Source organism: Narcine bancroftii, chromosome 3 (genome assembly GCF_036971445.1).
Source record: "Narcine bancroftii isolate sNarBan1 chromosome 3, sNarBan1.hap1, whole genome shotgun sequence".
Lineage (NCBI taxonomy): Eukaryota > Metazoa > Chordata > Chondrichthyes > Torpediniformes > Narcinidae > Narcine > Narcine bancroftii.
Window position 1 is genome coordinate 204,301,836 of NC_091471.1, and position 25,570 is coordinate 204,327,405.

At 39.8% G+C, this 25,570-nt stretch overlaps 1 protein-coding gene across 16 annotated transcripts in view; it reads right to left on the reverse strand.

The window, feature by feature from the left end:
- Window positions 1-25,570, reverse strand: part of ttc29 (tetratricopeptide repeat domain 29) — a 445,918-nt gene that overhangs the window by 282,464 nt on the left and 137,884 nt on the right. For all 16 annotated transcript variants that reach the window (XR_011354088.1, XR_011354086.1, XR_011354087.1 and 13 more), the window contains one exon: window positions 18,824-18,909. Coding sequence is in view for 13 of the 16 variants with exons in the window: in XM_069926383.1 (XP_069782484.1) it covers window positions 18,824-18,909 (86 nt within the window). In the remaining 3 variants the exon portion in view is untranslated. The remainder of the gene's footprint in view (window positions 1-18,823; window positions 18,910-25,570) is intronic.

A 25,570-nucleotide genomic window follows, 5' to 3' on the forward strand; every position in this document is an offset into this window, starting at 1 on the left:
ACAGTCGCCGAGTTGAGGGAAAATGCTGAGGCTTTTATGAGCGGGCGGGCCCTGTCGGCACAGTTGGGAACCCACTGTGCATAGTACGCAAAGAGTCCCAAACATCTCTTTAACGTTTTCTGTGTGTGAGACACTGGGAGGTCTAGGAGTGGGCGCATGCGGGCAGGGTCCGCGCTGATTTCCCAGTTTTGTACTACTTATCCCAGGATGGCCAGTTTCTTAGCACTAAAGATGCGTTTGTCCTTATTGTATGTTAGATTACGTTCCTTAGCTGCCTGGAAGAAGCACGAGGTTTGTATCACGGTTGGCTTGAGAGTGGCCACAAATGGTAATACTGTCGAGATAAGAGAACACTCCCTTACTATGCGGTCCATCTCCTGCTGGGTCAGTGACACCCCATTAGTGATGCCAAAGGGGAGACAGAGAAACTGGTACAGTCTGCCATCTGCTTCAAACGTCGTGTATATGCAGTTGCTCTCTCTGATGGGCAACTGGGGATACACTGCCTTGAGGTCTATAGTGGAGAACACCTTATACTGCACAATGCTGTTCACCACGTCCGCTATGTGTGATAGTGGGTAGGCGTCCAGATGCGTAAACTTGTTGATGGTCTGACTGTAGTCGACCCCATTTGCTGCTTCTACCCCGACCTTATTACAACTACTTGGGCTCTCCAGGGGCTGGAGTTCTTCTCTATAATGCCCTATTGTAGGAGTCTGCAAACCTCCTCTTTAATGAACTTTCTATCCCGCAGGCTGTACCTCCTGCTCTTGGTAGCTATTGGCGTGCAGTCCAGGGTGAGATGAGTGAATAGCGGGAGAGGTTCTACATTCAGGGCTGTCAGGTTACAGGGCTGTTTGTTCTTAAGGAGCAGTGGGGGAAGGGGCCCATTGTAAACCATTGTGATGCTCTCCAATTGACATTGAAAGTCCAGCCCGAGCAGGACGGGAGCACAGAGACGGGGAGAACTAACAATTTAAATTCCTCGTATTTCAAACGTGACCTTGCAGAAGTGTGTCACTTTAGCTGTGTGGTTGTTGGACGTGAACAAAATCTGGTGGTCACTAGAGTATGTGTTCAGGACAAGGTGCTCTACTAGCCCCCAGTCTATGAAACTTTCAGTACTCCTGCTGTCCATCGGGCAATTTACTTTTGACCCATTAATTTTAATATTAACAGTCGCATTTGATAAATTGTGTGGAACTCGCCTGGTTCAGACGTAGAGAGGCCAGCATGGCCTGTCTTCCATTCTGGTATTCAGCGTCCTGATCATAGAACTCTGGGTTGCATTCCTCCCTTGATAGTGGTGTCCTCTGTCCGGCATCCTTTGTCCAACATGGCTGGTGATTGACTGATCAATTTTTTCAGTTTTGTAGTCCAGTTTATTACCTCTTTTAATCTCTGGATGAGGATACGTGAATCTTCCTCCTTCAGCAGTTGCTATTGGGCTAGCCCCACTCCAGGGATGGATCCGTAGATTTTGAGGCTTTTGCGGCTGTCATTTTGCCTTTTTCCCGATGGCCTGTTGCTGAAATTGATTCTGCTGTAGAAGTTGCGTTTTGATTGGTAAGTAAATTACCTTGTTTGTTTCTTTATTTTTTTGTTTGCTCATATTCTAGCTATTCAGCTAGTTTAGAGGCATTTCTGGGAGCTTTTAATGGAGTTAAATTTGATTTTTCTGGGGAGCCCCATGGCCCACGTCCTCCTAGCTCTGCTCATCATGTGACCCTCATTATGCTTTTATTTTTTGATGTTAAGTTTGGAGTAATCTGTACTGAAATGCAATGAAAGTCACAGCCCAAACTCATTCATGTGTGGCAAATCTTACCATTTAATCCCAATCATGCATTTTTTAATGGCACAAGTCCACAATCCTGTTGGCTGCATCAAACACAATACAATCTAATAAAGAATTGTTTCATGAGACAAACATTGGAAAGACTCTTATGATTCAGACTGATGGATTCATTTGAAGTGGACACAGATTTTTGAAAGGTCAAGGTTACTAAAAAATGTTGTAACTTTTTGCTGTACTCAAACTCCAGTAACTGGAAAAAGTTGACAATGCACTTTCCAATATATTCACTTATATTTTCATGAATGGTGAAGGAAGGTGAATTGTAGCATTCTCAAGTGATCGGTGTTAGGATCATTGTTTATTCTGATTTTGATGAGACTTTATGGGAAAACCACAATTCTAAATTTGTGAAATTGACGTGATAAATTGCAGCAGGATTATAAACATACAGTATATTGGGCTGAAGCATGGCAGTTTAAATAGCATGAAATGTGAAGTGATGTATTTTGGTAGGAAGAATGATGAAAGACAGAACAAAATAAAATATATTATTTTAATAGGGGTGTAGGAGCAGAAGGATGTGGAATATGGTGCATGTGGCAGCTGTAAGTTATGGACATATGCCATCATGTTGAAATAGGATGAATAACGAGACCACACCTCAGGTTTCAGCTAGAGAAGAGCAAGAGCATTTATTGACATGCTGTCAGGCTTGATATAGACAAACAACAGATGACCTGGCATCATGAAATCTGGAGTATTTACTACCTCATGATGCAGCTATGTTGAGTAGGCTGGAGCTTCTCCATAGACCTACGGGTGCTGCTCAGTCACTATGCCTCGTGGTTGTAGTGGCTAGTTGCCAGTAGATAGGAGCCTGTTATGTCTCGCTATCATGAGTTTTGAGCTGTTAGTGCTGGTACTGCCCACTCCCCCCCAAAGCACCGCTACATGCACATCATTGAGAGCAGGAGGGCAGGCAGAGAAAGTAGTCGATAAAGCAGATGAAGTTCTAGACTTAATCTTTAAAGGTACAATATATAAAAGCAGAAAGCTTGTGCTGTTCTTTCATGAAATACAGGTCCTCAACAAGAGGGCTGTGTTCAATTCCAGTTTCCTTTTTTATGGAAGAATGAAAGCAATAGAGAGAGTCAAAAAATATAAATGAGAATAGTTCCTGGAGTGAGAGACTGAAGTTACCAGAATAGATTAGAGAGACCGTTTTGTTTAGCAAAGGCTGAGTGGAGATCAAAATGATGAGTTTGAATAGGGTGGACAGTGGGAGGGGTGGAAGGGTTGAAAAATAGGAGGTATAAAATAAGGGAGAAGTGAATTGACTGAGACATGGAGACATTTTTATATATAGTATGTGACTGGAATCTGGAACTCATTGTTTGCAGATGTAGTGGAGGCAGGTTTCACTGTAGCCTTCAAGGAGCTGGATAAATAAACAGTAAATAAAAATTTTCTAAACTACTCTGAAGAAATCAGAGAATACAGAGAACTGGAATGTGGCTGAGTTAGTGAGCTGACATGAACTGTGGTGAAAGATGGTATGGACCAAATGGCATCCTTCTATCTGTGGCCATTCTACAACTTTATAAAGTCCAGTTTTTGTCAAATTACAAACTTATATCCAGTTTTTAAATGGTCTTCCAACTGCATACTATCTTCTTGGCTAAGGTCCAATGCAGGTCAGTAAGCCTGTTGAGTCTGATCAATCTATATTATTGCTCTGACAACCGCTACATGGTAAAATTGTTAAAATTCTCATTTCTCCATGAGATTAAATTATGTAACATTGCTGAATCTGAGTTTAGGAAGCTCTATGAACAAAGAAGACTACAGCATATACAGGCCCCGTGGCTCATGATGGTGTGCTGAACTATATAAATCTACTCAACTTTCCCTACCTCACACCCTTAAAAATCTATTTTTCTTGTATCCATGTGCTTGTCTAAGTCTTTTAAATGTCTCTATTGACCAGTCTCCACCACCACCACAGCAATGCATTCCATGCATCTATTACTCTCTGCATAAAAAAATTACCCCTCATGTCTTCCCTAAACTTTTCTCCTCTCACCTTATACTCCTATTTGCTACTGTAACTATGGGAAAAAAGTGTTGGCTATCCACCCTATCTGTATCTCTCATAATCCTCCATAAAGTCACCTCATCCTTCTTCACTCCAAAAAGAAAACCCTAGTACTGTTAACCTTCTCAAATCCAGGTAACATTCTAGTAAATCTCCTCTGTACCCTCTCCAAAGCTTCCACATCCTTCCTGTAATGAGACGACCAGAATTGAACATAATATTTCAAGTGTGGTCTAACTAGTTTTATAGAGCTGTAACATTACCCCACAGCTCTTGAACTCAATCCCCTGACTAATGAAGTCCAGCATCCCATGGATTTTCTTAACTACCCAAAAGTCCCTCTGTTCTTCCACACTGTTAAGGATCCTGCCATTAATCATGTACTCCACTTTCAAGTTCGACATTCCAAAATGCATCACGTCACATTTAACCAGATTGAATCCCATCTGTTACTTTTCCACCCAACTCTGCATCCTGTTCAGATCCTGGAGTGCCCACCCTCCGGGTGTCCTTATACCTTGGCTCCCCCCTTAGTTCTACCCATGTGACCCTGGGCCATAAAGGTCGAGTCCCCTCTCCTTCCCGCTCATTCCTAGCTTTGGACCCAGGCCAACAGTCTCTAGTACAATAAAGCCTATCGTTCCCTTCAGTCTTTGTCTGAGTCATTATTGGGGCTACTGATAGCGCACAACAATTTATTGTACTAGATTTTGGAAGTCTCCAGTTATGGAGAAATTGCTGTGCCCAGAACGGCTAGAAGTTGAACCCCAAGTCCCGGGTGCTTTGGTGCTCTTCGAGCAGTGGATGAACTGCTTCAACAACTTTCTCAACCCTGCTGCTAAGGAGGTTGACTCTGATGAGAAGAAGTTAAAAATCCTTCAGCCACGAGTTGGCCAGAAGGCCTTCCTGACCATCCAAGGCAGTGCGACCTACAATGAGGCGATGGCTGAGCTGCGGGCACTGTACAAGCCTAAAGTGAACATGGTATACTCCCGTTACCTGCTGGCGTCCAGAAAACAACAGCCTGGTGAGTCCACTGCAGAGTTCATCCGAGCCCTGGTCACACTGGGAAAAGACTGTTTTGGGGAACCCATGGCCAATCTTTCCCTAACCTAGTCTGTGGAAGAACTGATTTGAGATGCCTGCGTGTCGGGTCTGAGATCAGATTATATCCAGCAACGACTCCTCAAGGAGGACCCGCTCCCACTCAAAAGGGCTATCGACTTAATCAGAACCTTAGACTCGGCCCAGCGCCATGCAGTGTCGATCGCAGGCAGAAGCGGGTCATCTCCATATGTTCCACCACAAGGGCCTTCACCCTGGGACACTGTATTGGGTGCTACTGACCCGACCACGGCTGCATCGTCGAGATGCAACTTCTGTGGGCAGTCCAAGCATTTGCGATGCTTCTTCCCCACGAAAGGGGCTACGTGTTCGGGCTGTGGGAAGAGGGGTCATTACCAGAAAGTCCGCAGGTCCCGACCACAGTCCGGGAGCAGTGCGGCGTGCGTTCCTGAGAAGCTTCCGGCGCTGACCGCGTGTGCGGTAAGGGGAGCGCCATCTTGTCGGCCATCGCTCCCAACCTCAGCACCTTGGCCCAGCGCCCCGATGACGTAACTTCCGACTACAACGACACCACATCTGCCTTCTTCCTCATCGAAAACTGCGTGGTCAACATGGAGGTCACCATCTTGGGAAGGCCTCCCCGCAGACGATGATGAAGGGATGCCTATCCTGGTATCGGTCACCCTGAATCAAGCCAGCCCTCACCTGATCTCAAATTCCATGATGCAGATCAAGGAGAATGGGAATAAAACAAACTGTCTTTTTGATAGCGGCAGCACAGAAAGCTTCGTACACTCCGACGTAGTCCAGAGACTCTCCCTCCCAGTCCGACCCATGACCGGGACGGTTTCAATGGCTGCAAGGATATTGTGTAGTGTCACTGATGGTGGGGCGAAGGGGGGGAAGTGTTATAATAATTTTGTATTGTTAATTATGCCTCGCCTCTGTGCGCCGATCCTCCTGGGCCTCGACTTTCAGAATCAGTTCAGGAACGTGACGATGGTGTTTGGGGGCCTCCAACCACCGCTGACTGTCCACAGCCACCAGTCACCGACACCACCTTGTGTTCCCAGCACGCAGCCATCGGCATCATCCTGCGGGCTCGGTAACCAGTCTCCGGCACCGGTCTGCAAACTCACCACGCTATGGGTGACCCCCCGTCACTGTTCGCGAACCTCACCCAGGTTTTGGAACTGATCGCCACCAAGAGTAGGCACTATAGTTTGGAGGACATGCAGTTCATCCGGGCTGAGGTTCAGCAACGCCTGGCTGAGGGGATCATAGCCCCTAGCACCAATCCCTGCACGGCGCAGGTCCTCGTGGTCAGACCATCACTGCTTCACCCAGTTGGACGTGTACCTGTTTCTCCGTATAGCCGACTTGGTCAGTAAGATCACTAAGTACAGAATTTTTTTGACCATTGACCTTACGTCAGCCTACCATCAACTCCCCCTCCGTCCAGCCGATCAAATATATACAGGCTTTGAGGCGGACGGGAAGCTCTTTCACTTTATGCGGGTGCTTTTCGGGGTTATTAAAGGTGTTTATGGGCTGATGGCAATGTTCCCCTACCTTGATAATGTCACCATCTGTAGCAGGACCACGACATGAACATCGCAAAGTTCTTGTGTACGTCCAAGTCCCTCAACTTGATGTACAACAAGGACAAATGTGTGTTCAACATGGAGTGCCTGGCCCTTCATGGATGTGTCATGGCACATGGTGTCATTGTCCCCGACCCAGACTGCATTCAACCCCTCATGGAGCTCCCTGTCCCAAACTCCCTCAAGGCACTGAAGAGGTGCCTGGGACTGTTTTCATACTATGCTCAATTGGTGCTCAGCTACGCCGATAAGGCCCACCCCCTAATTCACATGACTACCTTCCCATTTTTGGCGGAGGCCCGGCTGCTTTTGAAGAAATTAGAGAAGACACCGCTAAGGCCACAATGCATGCCATGGATGAATCTGTCCCATTTCAGGTGGAGAGCGATGCCTCCGATGTCGCACTGGCCGCCACGTTAAACCAGGCAGGCAGGTCGGTAGCATTTTTTTCCCGCACCCTGCATAATCCCAATCTCCGGCACTCCTCCGTCGAGAAGGAGGATCAAGTTATCATTGAGGCAGTGCGCCACTGGCGACACTACCTGGCTGGTAAATGATTTATCCTGTTGACTGACCAGAGGGCAGTGGCCTTAATGTTCAGTGAAAACAATGGGGTAAAATCAAGAACGACAAGATTCTGAGGTGGAGGATAGAATTGCCTACCCATAGCTATGACATCTTGTACAGGCTGGGTAAGCTCAATGACCCTGCCCCCCCCCGGATGCCCTATCCCAAGGGACGTGCGCCAGTGCGCATCTCGACCATCTCCAGATCCTACATGACCACCTATGTCACCCCGGAGTCATGAGGTTGTATCATTTCGTCAAAACGCGAAACCTCCCGTACTCTGTAGAGGATTTCCGGTCCACGACCAGACACTCCCAAACTGCGCCGAGTGTAAGCTCCAGTTCTACTGGCCAGAAAAGACACACCTTATCAAGGCCACCCGCCCTTTCAAATGACTCTGTCAGTTTCAAGGACCCCCTCCCAACCACAAATAGAAATGCCTACTTCCTGACGGTGGTGGACGAATTCTTCAGTTTCCCCTTTACAATTCCCTCCCTGGATATGACCTCGGCTACTGTCATCAAGGCCCTGAACAGCATCTTTACTCTGTTTCGGTACCCCAAAACATATCCATAGTGACCGGGGGACCTCGTTCATGAGTGAGGAGCTGTGGAAGTAATCTTTGGCCAGAGGCATAGCCACCAGCAGGACCACCAGCTATAACCCCAGAGGTAATGGCCAAGTGGAAAGGGAGAATGCACCATCTGGAAGGCGACGCTCCTGGCCCTCAGATCTAAAAATTTGCCAGTATCCCACTGGTAGGACGTCTTGCTCGAAGCCCTCCATGCCATACGGTCTTTACTATACACCACTACTAACACCACCCCACATGAATGTCTCTTTGCTTTTCCTAGGAGATCGGCAAATGGTTCCTCCATCCCTCCCTGGCTGACCACCCCAGGCCGGTTCTCCTTCGAAAGCATGTCCGGGGCCATTAGACAGACCCACTGGTTGATGCAGTGCACCTCATACATGTAAACCCTCAATACGTATTTGAGTGGTACCCGGACGGCCACAAGGACATTGTGCTAATATGAGACCTGGCAAGGCCTGGAGACCCTGAGACCGATTTGCTGGCTACTGACCACGCCGTGGACCCAATCGTGCTATATCAGAGCATGACACTGGAGCCTGAGCTGTCCGCCTTGCAGCCAGATGTCCAGGCATCTACCCCCCATGCAGCAGTGGAGGACCTCCCAGCACTCTGGGAGTCCACCGCTGACACCCCTTTTCAGAGAGTCTCTGCAATGGATGCTCCCCTGTCAGTCCCCTCCTCAGAGGAACACAGTATGGACACGCCGGTCCTACAGCGGTCCAGCAAACAGAGCAGGACACCTGAGTGGCTTAACCTCTAGCTGTTGGGGGGGGGGGGGGGAGGCATCTGCTGTGTTTTGTACTGCTGCTGTTGTGTTACTGTATTGTTGCTGTTACTATGGTTGTTGTATCACCCCCAGTTGTTGATTGTATACCAGTTGGTTCCATTTTTTTTAAAGGGGGGTGCATGTAGTGATATGATTGTATGTGCTGGCTGGTCCTCCCTCCGGGTGTCCTTCTACCTTGGCTCCTCCCTTAGTCCTACCCATGTGACCCTGGGCCATAAAGATCGAGTCCCTCTCCTTCCTGCTCATTGCTAGCCTTAGACCCGGGCCAGCAATCTCTAGTACAATAAAGCCTATCGTTCCCCTCAGTCTTTGTCTGAGTCATTATTGGGGGACCTACTGATAGCACCCAACAAATCCTGTTGTAATCTACACTATCCACACCACCAACCTTTGTGTCATCTGCAAATTTACTGACCTATCCTTCCAAATCAATTATAAAAATCACAAAGAGCAGGGATCTCAAAACAGATCCCTCCAGGCAGAATATGTTCTATCTACTACTACCCTTTGATTTCTGCATGCAAGCCAATTCTGAATCCAAACAGTCAGGGTTCCATGGATCCCATGCCCCATGACTTTCTGAATGAGTCCAACATGGAGGCTTTGTCAAATGCTTTACTGAAATTCATATGCACTTTATCTATTGCCCTAAATTCATCAATTTATTTTCTCACTTCCTCTAAAAACTCAATTAGGCTCATAAAGCATGACTTCTCCCTCACAAATCCATGCTGACTATCCTGAGAAGTCTAGGTTCTGTCAATGCTCATAAATCCTGTCCCTAAGAATCGTCTCCAATTGACCAAAGTCCCTCTCTCTGCTGAACACTGAAGAAAATTATTCATTTAGGGAAAAAATACATTTAGGACCTTCCCTACCACCCCCGCCTCCAGGCACATTTTCCTTCATTTATTCTTAAGCAGCCCTACCTTCACTCTAGTTGTCCTTCTATTCTTCACATATGCGTAGAAATACTAAGGGTTTTCCTTAATCCTATATGCCACGGCCTTCTTGTGCCCTTTTCTAGCTCTCCTAAGTCCTTTATTAAGTTCTTTTCTGGCTACCACACAATTCTCAGGAGCCCTTCTTACTTTCTAAAGTTTATGTATGCTTCCTTCTTCCTCTTAACTAGCTGTCTTCTTATTTTGTTAACTATGATTCCCTTATCCTACCATCTTTTCCCTGCCTCAATTGGGCAAACCTATCCAGAACCATGCAGGATCTCCCTAAACATCCTGAACATTATTTCTGTGATTTTCCCTAAGACCATCTGTTCCAAACTTACTCTCCCAGTTCCTGCCTTAAATCAATCATAATTACCCTTGCCCAAATATACACTTTATTGTTTTGTCTACTATGCTTGTCCATAGCTATGCTAAAGGTAAAGGGGGTTATGATTACTGTCTCCCACTGAGATGTCTATCACATGACCAGGTTCACTACTCAATATGGCCTCTCCTCTTGTCACCTTCTCCACATATTCACACCTGACAAATTCTTCACCATCTATCCCTCTTGCAGTAGGAGGTGCCAGTCAATATTAGGGAAGTTGAAGTTTTTTAATAAAGTAACTAAGAGGGGACTTTTAACTGCTATATGTTGGTGTTTCTCACCTGAAAGTAAATCATGTCACAAGGAAAATCAGGGGGATCTTCTTGGCTGCACTTTTGTTTATCCAAGCCATATCTTACAAGTTTCAGCAAGTTTTATCAATGTTCAAGGTAGAAGCAACTACGGTAACATAAGCCAATTTGCAAAGTTTCATGAGCAGTCAAAATTGTTATCCTTTAAGGATATCCCCTAGAGGCCACCTGGAACCTTCAGATAAACCTTTATTAGGTCTAACAGCGTTTGAATACATTTCCTGACTCCACAAAACATAGAAGCGTGTGCGTTTTAAAGATCCATTTTTTGTTGTATAAGAATTGTATACCTATGATAATCCAGTTTGAAAATAAGACTTAGAAACTTTTTTTGACTTTTGACAAACATTTTGAATTTTTCAAAATACAATTTAACTTGTAACCACTTACAACTTAAAGTGTCTGTGTCAGAGGGACCATGTTTAATAATACATTTATTCTCCTGATCCTTTAAATCCTTTACACTCCAGCCATTACCTCTTTATATTCATCATCTACATTGGATATATTGTGTCTCTATTTTAAGCCAGTCATCCATAAAAACAGTTATTAAAATAGGGATCCATGCTACCCAATCAAGTTTCTGGTCATTCTGGAGGACTCCTACTGAATTTATTATGAGAAAAAAACCACTAGAATGGTAACATATTTGTTTTTTTTTAAACTTTATTTAAGATTTTATAACATGAATAAAATAGAAAATTACAGTAAAAAGATTAAACATAAGATAATAAAAATTACAATACTACATCGGCAGACTAAATAAACTAACCCCCCCCCCAAATTAGTACACAACATTAATGACCTAGCTTAAAGTTAGTCTAACCCCACCCCCAAAAATAAAGAGTGAAAGAGTGAAGAGTTAATAAAATGAACAATAATTATATAAAAAAAACCCTTACACAAAAAAAGATAAAACATAACAAATAAAGATACTAACATCAAAAAAAGACGAAAAAAAAAAAATTATCAATACTAAAATATCAAATTTAAAAACATACTTAAATCAAACTTAAATGCATATATTTAGCAAACAGAGTCCACTTCAACCTATAAAAAGACATCCTATCCTGAATTGAAAAAGATATCCTTTCCATAGTCAAACAGAACTTCATCTCCAAATACCACCTATCTAAAGTTAATATATTTCTATCTTTCCAAATAAGAGCTATACATTTCTTGGCCACAGCTAAAGCTAAATAGATAAAAGAAATCTGATAATCTTGTAGGCCCAAATCAATTAATGATTGCATATTCCCTAATAAAAATATACCAGGATCTAATACAAGACAAATATTATATAAACTATTAAATATAGATTGAATACCCTTCCAAAACTGTTGTAATCGATCACAAAACCAAACAGTGTGCAAAAAAGTATTAGTCGTCTGGTCACAATGAAAACAGCAATCCGACTTACTAAGACAAACTTTTTTAGTTTCTCCGGTGTTAAATATAACTGATGTATAAAATTGTAATTAATCATCGCTAATCTAACACTAACCAATTTCCTAATACTATTCTGACAAATTTCCATCCAAGCTTCTTCAGCTATTATAAAACCTAAATCTTTTTCCCATTTCAACCTATCCTTATCCCAATCTTTTTTACTATCAATTTCTTGTAAAATACAATGCAAATCAGATATATATCCCTTTTGTGGTATTGAAAGTATATATTCCTCAAAATTAGAATCAGGCAATAAAATCATATGTCGACCACATATCTGTTTTACAAAAGATCTTAATTGATAATACACAAATACAGAGTTTCCACTAAAACCGAATTTCCTTTGTAATTCATCAAAAGAACAAAAACATCCCTCAGAAAAACAATCGGATAAATTTTTTATTCCCTTCCTTTCCCACTGTTTCAAAGTAATATTGGAGACTGTAAAAGGAACAAGTTGATTGTTATATAATGGCAATCGTCCAGACCATTTATTTTTGAGCCCCAATTTATTAAGTTTACTTGTCCATAAATTTAATAAATGCTTCAATATTGGGACATCATAAGTTCGTAATAAATTTTTATTCCATCGAAACAAAAACTCATGAGAAAATTTTTCTGAAATAACCGCCATTTCTATCTTTGCCCAACTGGCCGGATCATCCATATTCATTAATGCACTAAGAAATTTAAATTGAGCTGCTTCATAATAATGTTGAAAATTCGGTAATCTTAAACCTCCAAATTGAAAATCCCACATCAGCTTTCTCATCGCTACCCTCGGAAATTTTCCCTTCCATAAAAAGTCTCTAATTGCTTTATATAGATCCTTAAAAAAACTTTTATTTAAAAAATAAGGAATTGATTGAAACAAATATTGTATTCGGGGAAAAATATTCATTTTTATAGTATTAATCCTCCCTAATAGACCCAAAGGCAAATCCTTCCACTTAATCAAATCTAATTTAATCCTTTTTTATTAAAGGAAGATAATTAATTGAATATAAATCTTGAAATTCCATATTAACATTAATTCCTAAATATTTAATTTGTGTGGTCCACTTCAAATTTGTAATACTTTTATACATTGAATAATCATTTTTACAAATTGTTAAAATTTCACTTTTGGTCCAATTTACTTTATAACCAGATAATTGACCATAAATTTCTAAACATTCTTGAATTGCTGGTAAAGAAATACCCAGATCCACCAAATATAATAAAACATCATCAGCAAGAATGGCAACATATTTGTGACTCTGCTCTAACTTTCTCAAATCTAATCAAGAAATAACAGCTCAGGATGGATAGAAACATGCTGTTTAAAACAGTAATACCTGAGGGATGAATGATTTGGGTATGGTACTAATTGTAAGAGATAAAGAATAGTGGCCACAAGGAACATCAATGTACATTGGAGCAGATGTGCATTTCCAATCTCAGTATTTGAGATAGCAATCATTTAAAAATTCAAAATTAGCTTGGAGAATTGTATTAAAGAGAAAGGATTTTTAAAAATGAATAGGTGGAAGAATGTAGTTGTAAATAATTGTATAGTGGTTACATTCTATCAGACTGCTTGGATTGAAAGGCTTATTTTGTATTTTATAATCTTCACCTATTTCTATGCAGTCTGAAAAACCCTGATTTCCCTGTTTTCTCCTCAGCTTGAACTGTTTTCACACACTCTTTGGGTTATCTTGCATCCAAGCAGACTTCTGGCAAGACATTATTTCATCTTTAATGAATTCAGTTGTTAGCATACATGTAGAAAACCACAGGGGTAGGAATTCCCAAAAATGTGCTAACATTGGTATTTTTATAGTATCCTTAGCATGAGGGGAGAGTATGGAATAGCAAAGTGGTTGGCAATGACATTCTCACATTCAAGCCACAAGTTCACATGTAGCCCATTGTACAGCTGATTTGGTTTGTCTACTGATCTCAATGTGCTATAATTCAATAGCTCAAGGCTAGGGTTTATCCATTTTCATGGAGGTGTTCCAGAATTCAGAGCATAACAAGATTAAATTAAGACATTGTTACTGTTGCCTACTGTGCAGTGAAGGCTTTAAGCAAGTTAAGGTGCCTGCCATTGGGAATGTTCTGTTTTCTTGAATTATTCAGGCATTCCACTCGGGTTTGGTCTGACAACAAACACCAGTTTAATACATTATCTAATGCCAGTCAGAAGGTGATTCTAACTGCTAGCTTTTGCAGATGTTCATATCCAATAATTTATCCATAATTGATGAAACAGGGAGGTCAGATGTAATGGATGCTTCTATTTCAGCAACAAATAAATTGTTATTGACAAAACAAGCCAGCATGCTGCCGAATGTAGACATACATGAAACCAGCAGCGACACAAGAACAGAAATGGAAGGGAGTGTACTGCACATCAAATAGGGAATCTTGGACATGTATATAGTTTGGCATGGAAGTCTGGATGACAAAGAGGAAATGAGAGTCGTAGGGACCGTGAATGATGCAAGGAATATCTGACAAGAAGAAAATAAAGGAGCTGCTAAAAATAAATGACTGGTGAGTGCAAGTGCAGAAAATATTCAGAGTTCTCTTTTGAATACAGTGCTCTGGTCTGGATGTCTGCTTTACTTTTATCTTACAGTTCTGTCAATGGCAATATACCTTGCTGTCAAGTTCCAATATCCTCCCAAGACCTCACAATCATACTATATGCAACTACGTGCTTTAGCATCAACAAGTACCTAGAACTAAACCTCCATTGGTAAGCTGCACATTAGGAAATATATTTATTCTTACACTTCGGAAAGCTTTTTTTTAATGCTGTATCAAAAATTGAAAAAAATCATGTTACTTTGAACATTAACATGAACATATGAATATTTTAAAATTATGTTCCTAATGCATGTTCTGTGCATCCATTATGATTGAAAACATTGAAATCTTGCACTTGACAGGTTATTTAAAAATGTAGAGATAAATGTCTTAAATGTTATTGGTTAATTTTGAAATTCTTTTCTTTGTGATTATGACAATGAATAAGTGGTATTTATTAACACCGGGAACACTGAGATAATAAGCCAAAATAATTATTATTAGATTCATGGTAAAGGTAATTTTTGGGAGTATGGGGTAAAAATTCGGCTGGGAGTGAATGGTTGGGCGAGCACTCTTGGAGTTGGCCGTGCACTCTGGGACACCAACTGTACTGCTGAATCAGGCATGTATTCCATTCTGGTGTGAAGGGAAGAGAAGTGAAATGATGCCTTTCATGTCAGCCCTTTGGTGAAAGTCTGCAACTTTCTCTTGGCAGCTGAACCATTAGTGAATCATGTGGTGTGAGAAAGACATCTGGCTCCACTTCCATTAAGTGCAAGATGGGTAATTCAGACAGCCAACATAACATGTAGGGAACAAAAGGGAACAACACTGAAGGGAAGTCAACACTTATTAGCAAGCAGAAGACCTGTACCCTCAAAATTTGAAAGTGTCCATGTTAGGGATGAAAATTCTTGTTTGGGGTGGCGCAGTTGGCAGAGCAGCTGGCGCAACGCCTTTGCAGCATCAGCAATCAAGACTGGGATTTGAATCCCTTGCTGTCTGTAAGGAGTTTGTACATTCTCCCCGTGTCTGCATGGGTTTTACCTGGAGCTCTGGTTTCCTCACTCTATTTGAAACATACCAGGGGTGTAGGCTAATTGGATGTAAATGAGGCGGCATGGGCTTGTGGGCCAAAATGGCCAGATACCGTGCTGTATGTCTAAAAAAAATCTTTCCAAATGTCATTACAATTTCTTAAATGCTTCAAATGCTTATCATATCTGATATACATATTTTACTTTTTCAATTCTAATTTCTGGGTTTAACATATAAAACAAAAACAAGCAAATGACACAATTTTTCTGTTATATAAATAAATGTAATTACATGATTAAGCATGTGGTGCATCTCACAGGCAGGTGGTTCCAAAAAAACTTTCAATACTTTCTGATTTTATCCACATTTCATTTTATTGGTGTAATTTTCACCCACTGATTAAGTCAATTGTGTAGAGTTTTGAATGGTTTTGTTATTTAGCTTGGTTTGGTTACAATAAAAAGACACTTGTCAAGTCATGGAACAAATAGCCATATTTCTCACTGAACACTCCTTTCTTTGGATGCTGTATTAAAATAATTATGGTAAAATCAATGAAATATTGGTTTTCCTGGCATTCATTTTTTTGTACACTTCAGGCAATATTTTGATAGTGAATCTTGCACCTGCATTAACAATATCTAATGTCATCTTACCAAACTATTTAAATTAAATATTTAGTGCAAAACTTCAGTGGATAAAAATAAAATATGTAAGCTTAAATATTTTTATACCATTGAATGCTTGTGAGATGTTTTCTGGCATATTTTGTTGGACAGATGTAAATGAGTGAATGGTAAATATTGGGTTAGTCACATATGCAATGATTCGGGTAAATTGGTTTAATTCTGTTCAATAATGGATTCAAGCACAGGCATATGTTTAAGAAATTACTTTATCATTCAATGATTGTTCACATATTAAAATGATGAGCCTTAAAAGTATTGCACAATTTAAAAGAAGCATAATATAAATGAATGATATTTTTTTAAGAAAATGTAAATTGTAATATTGTGAACATTCTATTGAGGATCAAATATCTTAAATAAGCATTCTTCCTTGATTTTCAATGGTAGCTGTGTATATGTACTTGAATGAGAAAACACTAATGAGGTAACAGTGGGAGGAAATGGTTGTCTTTTACAACAGCTGTTGCTGTTAGATCCTGACTCTAGCCTTTCGTAGAAAGACAGCCTGAGGTGGGCACATTACAACAGGATAACGGAGATGAAAACTCTGATGGAAAAGCAGGGAAACAACCACAGAAATCCCAGAGCTCAGACCCCAGGAGTCTTGGGTTGTGTGGCAGGACCTCTTTAGCATGTCTCTGAGGCTTGGCCTGGCAATGAACAGCATATTACCACAAGGCAAAGAAGAAAGCTAGCAAGCTCAGTATAATGATAAGCAGATGTCCTAAGGGAGGAAGGCCTGTATACATCTGAGCTCCACTCAGATGGGGAGATGATTAATATAATAAAATATAAATGTAAATTGTATACAATGGCTCTTAAAAAGAAAACATTTGTTTTTTTCCCCTTGTTTGCAATGTCAGCATCTATATTCTATTTTAAGTATTCAAAGGCACAATTGTGCAATGCAAGCATCACAAGGCTCCATAAAATACTAGTATACAGCATAATAATAAATAATGCTATAAAGACAAAGCTAGGAACTGTTAAGTAACAAAAATATTCAACATTGTATTATTTAAAATGGATTTTTCTTGTCCCTCTAACAATAAAGCAGATAGTTTTTCACTGATGAACTTACAAATATATTTTTTTTATAAATTAGCAATTGAATAAAATAAATGCATTTTGATCTACGTCAATATTTGCTATTGGCACTTTTTAATTAATTTACACACACACACACACACACACACACACACACACACACACACACACACACACACACACATACACACAAAACTTATTTTTGATGCTGCAATCAAACATTTGAGTATATTTTAATTGATTAAAATGTATCTGTCCATTTCTTACAGTTTTTCTTCTGCCTCCCCAAAAAAACTTTCTGACCCCTCCCCCATTTTAATATTTCCTTTCTATCATTTTCCCACTGTGCAGTTTGATTCTAATTTCTGGTTACATCTTTATCTGTCTCTTATTCCTTCTACTTAATTTATCCTCATTCAATAGATTTCTTCTGTACTTTTTCTTCTTTCTCTTTCCTCTATCTCCCCCATTCTTTGCATTTCTTGGACACTTTCTTCCTTTAAAAATCGCCTGGAGAGACTAGAATGTCATTGTTGTTTATGAATCATTCAAAATAGATCCATGCCAAAGCTGAGTTGAGTTTTCCGCAGTTTATTAAACCTTTATATAGGTTTACGTGACTTTTACCCCCTCCATAAATCTTCGTCCGCGAAGCCAAGCCAAAGAAAATATAGGTTTATACATTATTACAATTTGTTATATGGTACTAAAGCTAAGATTGAACAATTAAATTATGCATAAAATAATTCTTAAAGTGGCCAATAAAAATTTTTGGACCATTTCAAGCCCCTCCTTCTTCGCAGAACAAAGGAAATCAAAACTGACTTTTTCTTAAAACGTGCAAAGAGAACTTGGCTAATACATTTCTATGGAGACACTCAACGTCTACACAGACTGCTTGCAGAATATGCTTGCTGCTTGCAACTTGCATTTTAACCCTTAAGATCCAGGATATACAGGAAAATCACAAGCAAACTTTTAAAAAGTTGCACAGGGTTCTTACCCACAATTTGCTAGTATGGTAGGCAACGGAGAAGGGAGTGGAAAGGTTAGCAGTGTGCAAGGTGCTCTACTATCTCGTTGGTGAAATACAGAAAATGGGACTATTGCTTGCGTTGAGAGAGATTATGGCAAGGACAACCAGGGAAAGGAAGTGCTGCCTTTCTTTGCTTTTCTTTGTCTTTTCTAGACATTCTTTGCTCACCTTCTTCTTCCTTTGTAGCAGTCTGCTTCTAATTTTCTTTATCTTATCCTTGCAAAAAATTATTTCCTTTGGAGTTCCATTCTGGATTTTTCACACAATTGATGATTAACAGATATTTTCCCTATTCTATTCCTACTTCAACAATGTGTATGATAAAACTAATAATGTAGATAAACAAAAGCTATGAAAATTATATTATCAAAATAAGGTGCAATAAAAATGAAACAAGTAGAACCAACAGCCCTCTTTCTACAATATACCATTCTTAATATTTATATGGTTTTTCATTTGAACCATTATCATATAATCAACAAAATATGGTGCTATTCATTTCTTTTGGCCTAGAAATTTGAACAGGTGACAGCACTGCTTTTTTCAAACCCACACCAATGAAAATCTGTTATTTACATAGTGAAAGGCAGCAGCAATGATTTCTGGATCAATTTGTATCTTTCTGGAAATGCTGGTAAATGAGTATATTTTTAAGTTAATGGAAAACCAGAGAACCATTTTAGCTGAACCCTTTTAAAAAATGTTTATACCTGTAGTATCAAAACATGTTTATGTTTACAAAGTTATAGATCCAGTTTATTGCTCTAAATGTTAATGCATTGAATGAAAACAAAGTGGGGAAAAAGCAAAGGATCAAAATTACTTACAGAAATTGCTGTGTCTGACTCTCCAGTGCTAAGATAACCTACAGCCACACGATACAGAGCAGCTAGTTCTGTCTTCTTATCTCCCCCTGGTGGAAATAAGTGCTAGCATTTAGATTTTTATATAATTCTGTCAAAAAACTCAAAATCTAAATATGTTTTGGTTTAGAACCAAATATATTAGAATATCTGAGGTAGACAATTCAAAAGATTTATAACTGGCAAGAAATTACTCTTCATCACTTAAATGACTGGCCCGTTCTGAACATATTTCTCCATAAGAAATAAAACATCCTCTGCATCAACCATTGATACTCTCCTAGACTCTTATATACTTCAAAAATATTATTTCTCATTCTTCTAATATCCAATACATATAGATCCAACTTATTCTACTATCCTCATGATAAACCTTTTTAAAACCAGGTATTAACATGGAGAACTTCCTCTGAAATGCATCCAATACAAACTGGCTAGATAGTATATGGCACTTCTAGAATGCTTTACATTTGTGCACCCAGGGCATTTATCATGTTAAGTATGCACATGCTGTAAATATTCAGTTGGTGTGTGTCTCACTGAAATTGTATCACGTTCTTCTGATTAAAAGATAAGATATTGTAATTGCACGAGGCACGCAGTGAGAGAAAGAAGCGCACAGAGCTGAAAGTGAGTTGAGCCAACTGACTTTAATAGAACTCTCACACGCATTTAAATCCATCAGGACCTGATAATGCTTGTGAATCCTGGGACCTTTATGACAATAGCCACTAAGCAGTGGGCTTGCGCCTCACGCAGAGCTCTCACGGTCAGTTCTGCTGTGGACTTTCCTAGTAGTACTTTTAAATCGGTAAAGTACTTTTGAAGGGTAATCACTTTTACAATGTAGAAAAACTTAACAGTCAATTTGCATATCACAAGCTTTCACAGTTAGATTTAGATTTCAGAGTACATACGTGACATCATATACAACCCTGAGATTCTTTATCGTGCAGGCAACGCAGAATTACTACTTATTGGTAGTAGGGGAAAAAACCTGTACAGATTGTACACATGTAAACAAAAAAAGGAATATAAACAAACTGACTGTGTAATAAAGAGAGAAAAAAATCCCTGATTGTTTGTTATTGAGGAGTCTGATGGTGGAGGGGTAGCACCTGTTCCTGAACCTGGTGGTGTGAGTCTTATTGCACCTATACCTTTTACCTGATAGTAGCAGCAAGAACAGATTGTGCGTTGGGTGATATGGATACTTGATATTGCTGCTGCTCTCCAACAGCAGTGTTCCCTGTAGATGTTCTCGACGGTGGGGAGGGTTTTGCCTGTGATGTCCTAGGCTTTGTACACTACCTTTTGAGGGGGGTTATGGTGTCCCCATACCAGACCATCATGAAGCCGGTCAGCACACCTTTCACGACACATTTGCTAAGGTTTCCAATGTCATACCAAATCTCCACAAACTCCTAAGGAAGTAGAGACGCTGATGTGCTTTCTTCATGCCATTAGTGAGCTGGGTCCAGGAAAGATCCTCTGAGATAGTGACACCCAAGAACTTAAATTTGTTTACTCTCTCTATCTCGAATTCCCCAATGATCACTGGATTGAATACCTCTGGCTTTCCCTTCCTAAAGTCAACAATCAGCTCCTTAGTTTTGGTGACATTGAGTGTGAGGTTGTCATTGTCATCTCCCTCCTATATGGTGATTCATTGCCCATTTTTATACAACCTACTGCTATGGTATAAATTTGTAAATGGTGTTGTTGTCGTACTGTGCCACATTATCATAGACGTATAGCGTACCGAGCAGAGGGCTACGTATTCATCCCTATGGTGCGCCGCCGGTACTGATGGAGATTGTGGAGGAGATGTTCTTAACAATCTCACTGATTGTAGAATACAGTTGACACCACGACAAAAATGTTTGGTACTTCATATATATTTTAAAGTTAGTTCTTAACTATTAAAGTAAAATTGTCAAAATTACATAGTAAAAATGATGAGGTAGAACTGCAAAATAAAATGTTAACTAAAACATCAAGGAAATTACCTCTATGCAAGCCCAAGATTAATTTTTAAGTACATTGATACTTGTTTTGAAGTTGGAATTTGCTTCAGGAAACAGGATGACAGGGATACAGTGGTAGTTTGCATGAGAGTGCAGTTGGTCAGCCTGCACTGTCTTGAAAACCCACTTGTTTGCATTAGTCCATTTGATAGAAGTCAACTTTTTGCATTAATCACAGCTTATCATGTTGATAGAAAGCAAGATCTGGGAGTAGACACTGATCTATGATGTTGCCTACTGAAGAGGAAGTTGATATCGCAATATTACAGACTGAATTGGTGGAAGTCCTTTGAATCATCACAAAATGAAAGATTTTTTTAGGTACAAGCGTTATCTGGTAATGCCAACTATATAACTTAGATTTCTTAGGATCTTAATTTAACTATTTGAAATAACTAGGCAACCTGTTTTGAGCAACTCCTCTGGATAAAACTGCTTTGACAGGGGTAATAGGCAGAATACACTGTGTTACATATTAAAATCCCTGACACATTTGCACCAGGAAAAAATCCTGAGAATTAGGACTGCAGGGTAAGAAAGGAAAAAAAAATCTACTATTAGCAAGTGAAGAAAATATCTAATAGTTATATTTAGAAATGTTTTTTTACAAATTACAGCAATAATAATACACATACTGATAGGACCATTGAAATCTGTGTTGCATGTAACCTCCATAGTTTTACCAGTTAACTTCCATGACAAGAGCAGTGAACCAAATCTTGCATAGACAAGGTCACTTCAGAAAATATTCTTGAAATCGTTTATCTTATTGAAAGATCTGTCTGTCATAACTTCTCCCTTCTAATGTTCCAGTGCTCTCCCTTTGCCTTTAACTGGTAATTTCTAAAAATCTTTGAAAATACACAAACACTCACTCAGTTACTCTTCCAAACTCTTATAAATATTGTTTCAATTATATTGTAAACACACTGTAATTGGTAACATATCTTACTTGAATGCTTTGCTTACATGTAGCCATGTGCTCTTGGGTGAAGAGCAAATTAAAAAAAAGATTTATTGCAGTTTTTCAGCACTTTTAACCAACTAATTATTTGCAAATGAAATATAATGTCGGGAAGTGTACAGTCATATACTTTAGTAGAATAAATAAATAGGCAGACTATTTTTAAAATAGGTAGAAAATTGAAAATTCACAGATGCAAAGGGACCTGAGAGTCCTCATACAGGATTGCCTGAAGGTAAACTTGCATGTTGAGACAGTGGTAAAGAAGGCAAATGCAATACTTCAAGAGAAATAGAATATAAGAGCAGGGGTGTGTTGTTGAGGATTTATAAGGCACTGGTGAAATCTCATTTGGAGTATTGTGAGCAGATTTGGGCTCCTCATTTTAGAAAAGATTTGCTGATGTTGGAGAGGGTTCAAAGAGGTTCACTAGGATGATTCCAGGAATTAAAGGGTTATCATATTAAGAGCATTTGACAGCTCTTGGCCTATATTCATTGGAATTTTGGAGAATGAGGGGGTATCTTATTGAAACATTTCCAATGTTGAAAGGCGTGGAGAGAGAAGATGTAGAAAGGTTGTTTCCCATGGTGGGAGAGTCTCGGACAAGAGGGCACAACTTTAGGATTGAAGGCCATCTGCTTAGAACTGAAATGAATAGGAATTTCTTCAGTCAGAGGGTGGTAAATCTGTGGAATTTCTTGCCACAGGCAGTTGTGAGGGCAAAGTCATTTGGTGTTTTTAAGACAGAAATTGATAGATTCTTGACTAGCTAGGGCATCAAAGGTTACGGAGAGAAGGCTGGCTAGTGGGGCTGAGTGGAAAAATGGATCAACTCATAATTAAATGGCAGGGCAGACTCGATGGGTAAATAGACACAGAACCATAGAACATTAGAGCACAGAAACAAGTCCTTTGGCCCTTCTAGTCTATGCCAAACTATTTTTCTGCCTAGTCCCACTGACCTGCACCCAGTTCATAATCCTCCATACCTCTCCCATCCATGTATCTGTCCAAATTCTTCTTAAATGTTAAAATTAAGCCTGCATTCACCATTTCAGCTGGCAGCTCATTTCACACTCCCTCTACTTTCTGTGTGAAGAAGTTATCCCTCATGTTCCCCATAATTTTTTCCCCTTTCACCCTTAATCCATGTCCTATAGTTTATATCTCATCTACCCTCACTGGAAAAAGCCTACCTACATTTATTCTGTCTGTACCCCTCATAATTTTAAATACCTCTATCAAATCTCCCTTCATTCATCTACACTCTAAGGAATAAATTCCTAACCTGTTTAACCTTTCACTCTAATTCAGTTTCTGAAGTCCAGGCAACAGCCTAGTAAATCTTCTCTGCACTTTTTCTATCTTATTGCTATCTTTCCTGTAATTAGGTGACCAAAATTGCACACAGTTCTCCAAATTTGACCTTATCAGTGTCTTATACAATTTTACCCTAACATTTCAACTTCTATACTGTACTCAATTGTTTGATTATGAAGGTCAATATGCCAAAAACTTTCTTTACAACCCTATCCACCTGTAACATCACTTTCAGGGAATTATGTATCTGCATTCCCAGATCCCTCTGTTTTACAGCACTCCTCAGTGCCCTAACATTTACAATGGTCTATTTCTACTCTTAATGTCTTAAGGTCTAACAATTGTTAAATCCACAAACTCAGAGAAGTCAAAATTTGGTCTTTTTGACATAAATCAGGTTCAACATAATGAGGTTTACAATAAATTGACACCCAACAAGCAGTTACAAAATCAGAAGAGAAACTTGAGCAAATTAAGAGGACCAGAATCTACCCATTGTCCCATCTACCATTATACCTGCAGATATTCATCTTTATAAAGAACCAATAACTGACTAGTATAATATTAAAAGATAATTAAAATTGAAATGAAGAGAAAGACCTTGATTCTTTTGGCAAGCAAGCATTTGGGAATCAGGCAGAAAAGTGAGCAAGAGAGGAATTCAGCCATCATCCTATTAAGTGGCAGCATAGGTTTGAGAGATGTATGAGTGAATCCTATTTCCATGTTTTATGTGTGTATACCACATAATTTTTGATACAAAACAAATATTTATGTATCATTGTTTTCCTTTCTTAAAGAACTATGGAAATCTAAATTCAAAGATGTAGCTGTTAAGCTACAATCAATAACTCTGTAGTGGAGAGAGTGGAGAACACCAAAATCCTTGGAGTCCACTTAACTAATGACCTATTGTGGATACCAACATCTCCCCACTTGTCAGGAAGGCGCAACAGTGACTGCACTTCCTGAGAAACCTGAACTGGGCAAGGCTACCGGCCGCCATCATTTCAACCTTCTGTAGGAGCTCTATCATCCTGGCCAGCTGCATCACAGCGTGGTATGGCTGCTGCAGAGAAATTGGAGGTCAATCCACAGAACCATAAGAGTGGCAGAGTAGAATAATGGAGTCTCACCCCCCCCCCCCCCCACCCCCATGATGTGATCTAATGTGATTGTTGTCTGAAGAGACTGAGCAAAATTGTTCAGGTTCCCTATTACTCTGCACACAGCATCTTTTAGCTACTCTTGTTGGGAAAGAGGTGCAGGAGTATCAGAGCTAGCACCACCAGGCTGAGAAACAGCTTCTTATTATGGGAAATGAGAATACTGTATGACCAAAGGAACTGCTCACACAAACCATCCGAAACTCTTATATTTACGAAACATTATTTATTTATTTCTCTCTCTCTCTCTCTCTCTCTCTCTGTGTTTGTGTGTGTGTGTGTGTGTGTGTGTGTGTGTGTGTGTGTGTGTGTGTATATATGAATACTTTTTCTGCATATGTATTGTTTGTCTGCATGTGTGTTATGTCTGGTTGTGTGTCTACGTGTTTTGCACTGAGGACTAGAAAAACACTGCTTCATCAGGTTGTACTGGTGCAATTAGATAACAATAAACTTGATGACATGAAGCATGTAGCTGAAATGGGTCAATCTAATTTATTATCACCGGAGGATCAGGGCTTGGAATTGGAAGACTGAGACATGTTAGAGGTTATCTGTGGGTTGGAAGATTTGTTGTTGTTGGTGATTATGTCTGCATATGAGCAGAGCCTAGTGATTAAAATGGTGCCCTTTGGACAGCAGGTTAATAAGTTAAAAAAAAAACTGAATCGTTTCTAACACTGGGTTGCGATCTGCTATGAGAGACCCCCTTTAAATCAAGCAACTGCAGATCTCCAGAGAAGTGTTATATATGGAATTACAAGTATTTCATTTGGTGTAAGACTGATTTGCAATTAGACATGCCTGGGTTATGTCGATGAGGCAATAATTTGAAGCAGAAATGTTCGAAATTGCATTCCATTCTAGAAAATAATATTAGTTCTGTAAAAGTCGTGCTGAAAACAACAGCGCAGTGCATCTCAATATCTCTTGACTGCAGATGCAATTTTGTCAAGATTTCAATTGGTTCAAAAATATTTATATTTGAAGTTTGTTGGATATGTTGTCCTTAATATTGTAACTCTGAAGGGATGTTGTATTTTCAAGGTTCTAAAGAAGGCAAGAAAATGTCAGAGGTCAGGATCAAGTGTTTGAACTCAGGAATAATTAAAACAAGCAGCAACAGTGGTATTTAAAATGGTTGCAGCATTAAACAAATTACTTATTTTATCTGGGAAAGGGTGTCCAAAATGAAGCTATGGCACATCACTGACTGAGCATTAAGTTGAAA